The sequence below is a fragment of the Mandrillus leucophaeus genome, unplaced genomic scaffold (assembly GCF_000951045.1).
Source record: "Mandrillus leucophaeus isolate KB7577 unplaced genomic scaffold, Mleu.le_1.0 Scaffold722, whole genome shotgun sequence".
Classification (NCBI taxonomy): domain Eukaryota; kingdom Metazoa; phylum Chordata; class Mammalia; order Primates; family Cercopithecidae; genus Mandrillus; species Mandrillus leucophaeus.
The window spans coordinates 1,131,254-1,139,650 of record NW_012107831.1 but is presented as its reverse complement, the minus strand read 5'-3'; the positions used below and the strand labels follow the sequence as shown (position 1 = coordinate 1,139,650).

At 37.9% G+C, this 8,397-nt stretch overlaps 1 protein-coding gene across 3 annotated transcripts in view; it reads left to right on the top strand.

The window, feature by feature from the left end:
- The window catches only part of STAP1 (signal transducing adaptor family member 1), a 51,113-nt gene that overhangs the window by 17,885 nt on the left and 24,831 nt on the right, over positions 1–8,397 (top strand). For all 3 annotated transcript variants that reach the window (XM_011965396.1, XM_011965397.1, XM_011965395.1), the window contains exons 4-5: positions 2,769–2,825; positions 6,837–7,003. In XM_011965396.1, coding sequence (XP_011820786.1) covers positions 2,769–2,825; positions 6,837–7,003 — 224 coding nt within the window. The remainder of the gene's footprint in view (positions 1–2,768; positions 2,826–6,836; positions 7,004–8,397) is intronic.

Sequence of the window (8,397 nt, the reverse complement as noted above, 5' to 3'; positions counted from 1 at the left end):
AAAAAGAAAGCAAAACAATAATGTATGTTAAAACATCATGTATTTATTAAAATCAATAAATGTGAGCAATTTCTTTGCTGAATTGGAAGAATATTTTGTCAATTTTTGTTCTATTTACAGTGAAACAGATTCAGACACAACAAACCTATCTCATCTGCGTATTAACGTTTTTTCCTTTACTTTTTAAAGCCTACCCCAGGGGCCAATAATCTGGATGATGGGCCAAATCTGGCCTATGGCCTGATTTTGTTCAGTCTTTGAGCTAAGAATGTCTTTATATGTTTAAAGTGCTTCTAAAGAAAAAAACAAAAACAAAGAATGTGCAACAGGCTGTATGTATTCCTGAAGTAGGTACTGTTTGGCCTTTTGCAGAAAAAAAGTGCTGCCCCTGGACATCAACAAAATAATAAATCAAGCTTGATTTGTAAGGTTTACCAATTTCCATGGTGTAAAATACTCCTACCATGGCTGATTTCAACCTATCACTATGACCTCACTGAACATGTAGTTGGGAAGAAAAGCACAGTAGCACAGTATTATATGGTATTTTCACCATACAGAAATGAAGATGTAAATAACCTTAAGAACATACAGAACAGTAAAATATAGAAACACAATTAGAATGTAACAAATTTTGTTTTAATTACTTTTGCTTTGAATGTAATTTATTTACTGGTATGTTTATATAATTCAATTTTTTAAAATAATGGCTGTGTTTAACAACCTGCTTACAAAATTCCTGAAAATTTAACAATTGGCTTTTGCAAACCTATGTGAGCCAGGTTCAGCACACCACCACATAATACATTTCCACATGTCCTCTGGGATTAGGAAAACCAGGGTATCATACAAAGTACTAATCAGTTGAAAGGAAGCTATTACTTATTTTGCTTCCTGCTAGAACTAATATGTATTACCCATGAAATAATGTAATGTGATCTTCCTTTATCTTTGCAGTATATTGACAAATTAGATATAATAGACCTCACATGCCTTACTGAGCAGAATTCAACTGAAAAGAATTGTGCGAAATTCACCCTTGTTTTGCCGAAAGAGGAAGTACAACTGAAGGTGAGTGAGGAGAAACAGTAGTCTGTAAAGGGTTGTGGTTATAAATAACATTCTTCACATCCAGTGGCTAAAGTAAAGAGAAATTGTAAGACAGGCTAAGTCTTATACTTTGTTAATATTTTTTGCTTGCGTCTGGCCAAGAGCTAGTTTTCTGAATTGGAATATAAAAAGATATGGTCACTTGTTTAGCATACAAGCACCACGAAACCAGATACTCCTGCGCTCTGACAAAGTCAGGGATCCCACCTGGTGTTTGTTAAGGTTGTTCTTGAATCAGCATTCAAAATGAGCCAATAAAAGTCAACCAGTAACTACAGTAATAACATAAAGAGAACAACATGTATTAAATAAGATATACTCTGAGACTTTTCCTGGGAGATTACTGATTGACCTTGAAAAGCACTGGTCTAAACTTTCGTGTAATAGGAATCACCTGTACTAAGGAAATAGGACCCCCCATTCCCCAACCCAAAACCTATATTTTAAGCAAGCTCCCAGATGATTTGCAGATATGATGGTGAAGAGCACAGGACTGGTGTCGGATACTTGGGTCTGAATTTGGGCTGTTTTATTCATTCATTGTGATTATAGGCAAGTCACTTACCCTTTTTGTGTCTTTGTTTCTTCACTCAGAAGTAAGTCTTTGCTCAGATGAAACCCCCTCATCAAGGCCTACCTGGACCACTTTATTACAGTGCCAACCTTTTCCCCCTCTCCTACCCTCTAGTTGCACTCCTAATCTCTCTTACCCTTCTGTACCTTTAATTTTTCTCATTTCTTTCTTTTTGACACTATAAAATTTACTATTATGTTTATTATTTATTGTTCCTTGCTAGACCCTAAACTCCATGAGTACAAGGATTTTTGTTTCGTTCCCTGATATAAACCAGTGCGTAGAATAGTGCTTAGCACTTAAAGGTACTTAGTAAATATATGTTAAATGAATAAATCTGTAAAACCATCAAACAAGCAAAAATAATAGGACCTTTTGCCAAGTTGTCTTGAAGGTTAAATCAAGTAATACCTGTGAAGTGCTTAGAATAGTAGCTACCACTAAAAGTGCTCAAAACATGTTGGCTGTAGTCTTGACCTTCCAGGTTCAAGCAACTTTCCCACCTTAGCCTCTCAAGTACCTGACACCACCACACCAGGCTAATTTTTTGTATTTTTTGTAGAGACGGGGTTTCACCATGTTGCCCAGGCTGGTCTCAAACCCCTGAGCTCAAGTGATCCTCCCACCTCAGCCTCCCAAATCGCTGAGACTACAAACATGAGCTACCAACCCTGGCCTGGTATTGTTACTGGTAATAACAAGTAAGAGTACTTACAGCTAAGAATTGGAAGTTTCTACTTCCAAATTTGGTTGTCCTGAATTTAAAGCCAGTCCATTTTAACTGCTAATGGAGAGAGTCACTGTGAATTGACATACTGCAAAAGTAAGTTTTCTAACATTTAATTTTTTTGAGTAAATTCGTTCATGTTCATTTGTTTTAAGTAAGCAAACAGATTACAGCTATACATCTTCTGACAAAAGAAAATAGTATTGAAATATTTCATAAAAAATACACATTAGTAATTCTAAGCCAAAAAAAGAAAATGAATTATTTATTTTAGGCTCAGCCATAATTATTTATTTTATGCTCAGTCACTCATGTGTTTCCTTCTTTGACTTTATCTGTTTTTGTCTTCAACTTTAGACAGAGAACACAGAAAGTGGGGAAGAATGGAGAGGCTTCATTCTTACAGTAACAGAGGTAGGAAGCTCACTGCTTTTGATTGATTCTTTTTTTTTTTTTCCAACAAATATCTGCCGAACACCCTATGAACCATGCAGAGTGAAAGTGGCTGAAGATATAGCAATTGAAAAAGATAGACCTAAACTCTTGCACTTACTTATGAATGTTATATTTTCATCAGGTGGTGGAGAGGGAGAAAGTAAACAAGTAAACAGATGATCATTTCACATTGTGATAATTGTTATGAAGAAAATAAGGCAATTCGCTAGGGAGTAACAGGTGGTAAAGGAAATCTACTTTTTGGTCTTATCCGTTTGACTCATTGGTCCTTTGTATATTCTGATATTTGTAGCTAATACAGCATGTTTGAAAATATTTTCCAACTTCTTTTTTTGTTCGTTTTTTTTGAGATGGGGTCTCACTATGTCTCCCAGGCTAGAGTGCAGTGGTATAATTTGGCTCACTGCAACCTCCACCTCCAGAGTTCAAGTGATTCTCCTGCTTCAGCCTCTCAAGTAGCTGGGATTACAGGCATGCACCATCATGCCCAGCCAATTTCTGTATTTTTAGTAGAGACGGGGTTTCATCATGTTGGCTGGGTTGGTTTGGAACTCCTGGCCTCAAGTGATCTGCCCGCCTCGGCCTCCCAAAGTACTGGGATTACAGGTGTGAGCCACTGCACCCGGCCTCCGATTTCTTTTTTATTTATTTAATACATATTTATAGAATAGTGGACAAGATGAATTTTATAAATAACATAGACAATGTAACAGGGAGAGACCAGAAAAATGAAAATTCACCTTTAAACTTTTCTTTAGTGAGTCTTAAAGCAACAGGATACTTACCTGTTCAATTCTGTGGTGTTTTATCAGAGGCAAATAGTAAGATCTACTGCTTAGAGTTAACTCTTGCAGTCAGATAATGTCCATTATTTTAAATAAAGCCACTGTAGCAATTGCCTTGGAAATATGAGGTTCTTTGATAACCAGCCTCCCAAGGAGCACCACGTTCTCTAGTAATTTAAAAGGATATAAAAACTGTGTTTGTTAGAGTCAGTTAAACACAGATTCTATCCAAAGCTAGTTTCTAAGTAAGCCATCGCAGTCATCTGAAATAAGCAGTGCACTTTACCAAGTTGATGAATGGAAGTTCTTTACTTCAGCCAGTAAAAGGTAAAAGTTAGAGGTTCAACTACTGTGTAGGGAAGATATATGAGGCTAGAAAAGTGGACCAGTTAAAGATGTGAAGAACATGTTGACTTCTGAGAGGGAGAGGAAGAAATCCTGGGGAATTGCACTCTTTCCCTCTGTTGTTGAAAGTATCACTGTGTGGTATGGTGCTTCCAATACTGGGTATAACTATCCCAAGGGTATATGTGACTAAGTGTCAAGGAGTACACTAAAAACACCGGCAAAAACTTGTTGCATCTTCCTGGTACACTAAGTACGTATAAAGTTTTGGCTAAACATTTTGTTTTTAGTTTCTTTCCTGGAGTAAGAATAAAAAGCATTATTTTTATATTAAAACACACACATAAATAAGTAACTGAATATAAGATAAAATTTATGATATTTTTTTTTTTTTTTGAGATAGAGTCTCACTCTATCACCCAGGCTGGAGTACAGTGGTGAAAGCTTGGCTCACCGTAACCTCCACCTCCTGAGTTCAAGCAATTCTCCTGCCTTAGCCTCCCGGGTAGCTGGGATTACAGGTACCTACCACCATGCCCGGCTAAGTTTTTTAAAAAATGTTTTTAGTAGAGATGGGGTTTCACCATGTTGGCCATGCTGGTCTCAAACTCCTGACCTCAAGTGATGCTCCTGCCTCGGCCTCCCAAAGTGCTGGGATTACAGGTGTGAGCCACCATGCCCAGCCTATGTGAATTTTTAAAAGAAGACAAGTTGCCTCAATTTTGTTCTCTGTAAATGTTGTTTTGTGTTATGATTCCAGATCACGGCATATGAACAATTTACAGTATGTTGTTATTAGGATAACTTTAGTAGAGAAGTGAGAGCAGCTCAGACTGTATGTAGTTGAAAGCATGGAGACATTGCTTTTGAATCAAATAAACCCCATTTTGGGTCCTGGTTCCATAACTTACTAGCTATGTGACTCTGGATTAGTTATTTAATCTTTCTGAGCTTGATTTTATTTTCTATTTGTATTAGGCCATTCTTGCATTGTCATAAGGAAATACCTAAGACTGGGTAATTTATAAAGAAAAGAGGTTTAATTGGCTCATGGTTCTGCAGGCTGTACAGGAAGCATGGTGCCAGCATCTGCTCAGCTTCTGGGAAGGGCCTCAAGGAGCTTTTACTCATGGCACAAGGTGAAGGGGGAGCAGACATGTCACATGGCGAGAGTAGGAAAGACAGAGAGTGGGGAGGAGGTACCACACACTTTTAAATGACTAGATCTCACAAGAATTCACCCACTAACATAAGAAAAGCACCAAGCCATGAGAGACTCATCCCCATGACCTAAACACCTCCCACCAGGCCCCACCTCCAACACTGGGGCTAATTCAACATGAGCTTTGGTGGGAACACATATCCAAACTATATCACCATTTGTAAATTGGGGATAACAATACCATTTTTTTTTTTTTTTTTTGATGGAGTCTTGCTCTGTCGCCCAGGCTGGAGTGCAGTGACTTGATCTCGGCTCACTGCAACCTCCGCCTCCCAGGTTCAAGCAGTCCTCCTGCCTCAGCCTCCCAAGTACCTGGGATTACAGGCACATGTCACCCAAAATTTTTGTATTTTTAGTAGAGACGGGTTTCACAATGTTGGCCAGCTGATCTTGAACTCTTGACTTCAAGTGATCCACCTGCTTTGCCCTCCCAAAGTGTTGGGATTACAGGCATGAGCCACTGCGCCCTCCCGTGTAACAGTACTTTGTAGCATTTCTGTGAGGAATTGCAATACAACATGTACAATGCTTGAGCTATAGTAGCCAATTAATAAAGATATGTGCTTCATTAGGTATTTTTCCCCATTATTTTATTTTTTCTGGTATATATGGAAATTGTTTTACTGGTTATTAGCTTAGTTATCTAAAAATGTCTCTAAACCCTTTTTATTGTATATCCCTATTAGTAAATGTTTATGTAAATTTTATATGTACTTGTACACATATTAAAACATATATAATAATACAAATTCGTGAAATAGTAACTTAATAGAAAGTGAAGTTATAATGTTTTCTTCCCATACTCTAATGAACTTTCTTGTATACCTCCTGGAAAGCATGCACCCTTCTCTGAAGATAAAGGTGATAATCACATAAGGCTGCCTCCAAATACAGACTTGCTAGTGTTACGTACAAAAAATATCCTACCATTCAAACTACACCTTTCAAGAGCACAGAACTGGTCATAATAAGGTCAAAATTGGAGGTATGAATATAAATCAGAAGGACATATATAGGTGAGTCAATATGAAATACATCTTTAGGAAAGGTAACAACCACCACAAAACCAACGAATAAGTAGAAATATCATAATTCTAACACGTGAATGAATGTTTGAAACACACCACAGACACAAAATAGAGACCTCTGACTGCCGCTCTTCAGTCATCTAATGAACAGTTCCATTTGAATCCCATGTTGCCAGATAGCTGGGGGAAATCATTTCAGATTACTTATGAGAGAGTAAGGTACCTTGAAGGTGTTCTGGAACTTCCCTGGCATTGATGAACTAGTGAGCTCAGAATGAAAAATATGAGGTTTGTTGTTACTTGAATTAGCTTTTAGTGCAAGGTGGGGTATTCTTTGCTTTGGGGCCAAACCAAAAGGAAGATTCCTTGGAAGAAGGGTAGGCACTCTGTGCAGACTGTAGTTGGTGCAGAGGCAGTTCTGAGACACCCACCCTAGACTAAAATCCTCTGTTTCTTATTACCTTATTCCCTACTCACTCACCTCTGTCAGGTAACTGCAGTCCTGTAGGATCAGAACAGGTTCATCTTTACTAAAGTTGTAAGTTATTAAGCTGTTTTCTAGCCTGCCTACTTTTTTAATTGGTTTCAGCTGTCAGTTCCCCAAAATGTGTCACTCCTACCTGGGCAAGTAATTAAACTACATGAAGTCCTAGAGAGAGAAAAGAAAAGGAGGATTGAGACAGAGCAGAGTACATCTGTGGAAAAAGAGAAGGAACCAACTGAAGATTATGTGGATGTACTGAACCCTATGCCAGCGTAAGTGCACAATGAACTGCAGTTTGTTCATTCAATTGTTAAAACTAATTTCTAATTATCAAGGAGAGTTAGCCACTTGCTCTTGCTAAGCCAGGGACAATATGCAGTCCTGGGGATAAACTGTATATCTCTGAGTACATGCCACATTTCCTCTTCTGTGTCATGATGAACAAAATGCAGATTTGAACTAACCAACTTACCACACAGGAAATCCCCTCCACCCACATCTTTAGAACAAATAGATACTCTTTCCAGAGCTCACACCTAAATAAAAACTCCTATGAAGAAGGCAGGAAAAGATACTTTTTCACTATGCAAACTCTGTGATTGACTGATTTTCTATGATAAAATTATACCAATAAATTTTCAATATCTAGAATGTTCTATCCAACTGACCAATTAGTGAGTAGTCATCGAGCTTGTACTTTGTCAAAGACCTTGTATAAAATGTTTAAGGTACTGGGAAAATAAAGAGGTGCAGAAAATGCTAAATTCACCAACGTCCTACATTTATTTTTTATATTATTGAAAAGATTCTGAGCTCTTTCCTCCAGGAATCTTGGTGTTGTTGTCAGTAAAACTTGTCCTGGTACCCTGTTTGACATCAGGTTCTGTTGCATACGCTATCTGTGCTACAATCACTGAAACCTGACAACCATCATTTTTACCTGAAACCACTGGCAACTGATAGATTGACTAAAAGTCACACGGACTGCTAATTTTTCTTTTTTCTCAATAAAACAAGTAATATATGTTTATTACATATAAAAGATTAAAATCATTCCTTGTTCCACCACTCGGAGATATTTGCTATTAACATTTTCGGGGTTTTTTTTTTTTTTTTTTTTTTTTTTGAGACAGCGTCTCATTCTGTTATCCAGGCTGGAGTGCAGCAGCGCGATCTCAGCTCACTGCAGTCTCCACCTCTGGGTCTCAAACGATTCCCATGCCTTGGCCTCCTGAGTAGCTGGGACCACAGGCGCCTGCCACTGCACCTGGCTAATTTTTGTATTTTTGCAGAGATAGGGTTTTGCCATGTTGCCCAGGCTGGTCTTGAACTCTTGAGCTCACGTGATCCACCCGCCTTGGCCTACCAAAGTCCTGGGATTACAGGTGTGAGCCACCATGCCCAGCCTTCTACCAGATCTTTTCTATGAGTTTTTTTTTCTATGAATATAACTATATATTTTCTTGACTACGATGTACAGGTGGTCTGTATAAGTTGAACAATGGTTAAATGACTTTTTAACTTTAAGATGATGCAAATGCAATATGCATTCAGTATAAACTCTACTTTTTGAGTACCCATACACCATTCTGTTTTTCACTTTCAGTACAGTATTCAATAAACTGCAGGAGACATTCAACATTTTATTATAAATAAGCTATGCGTT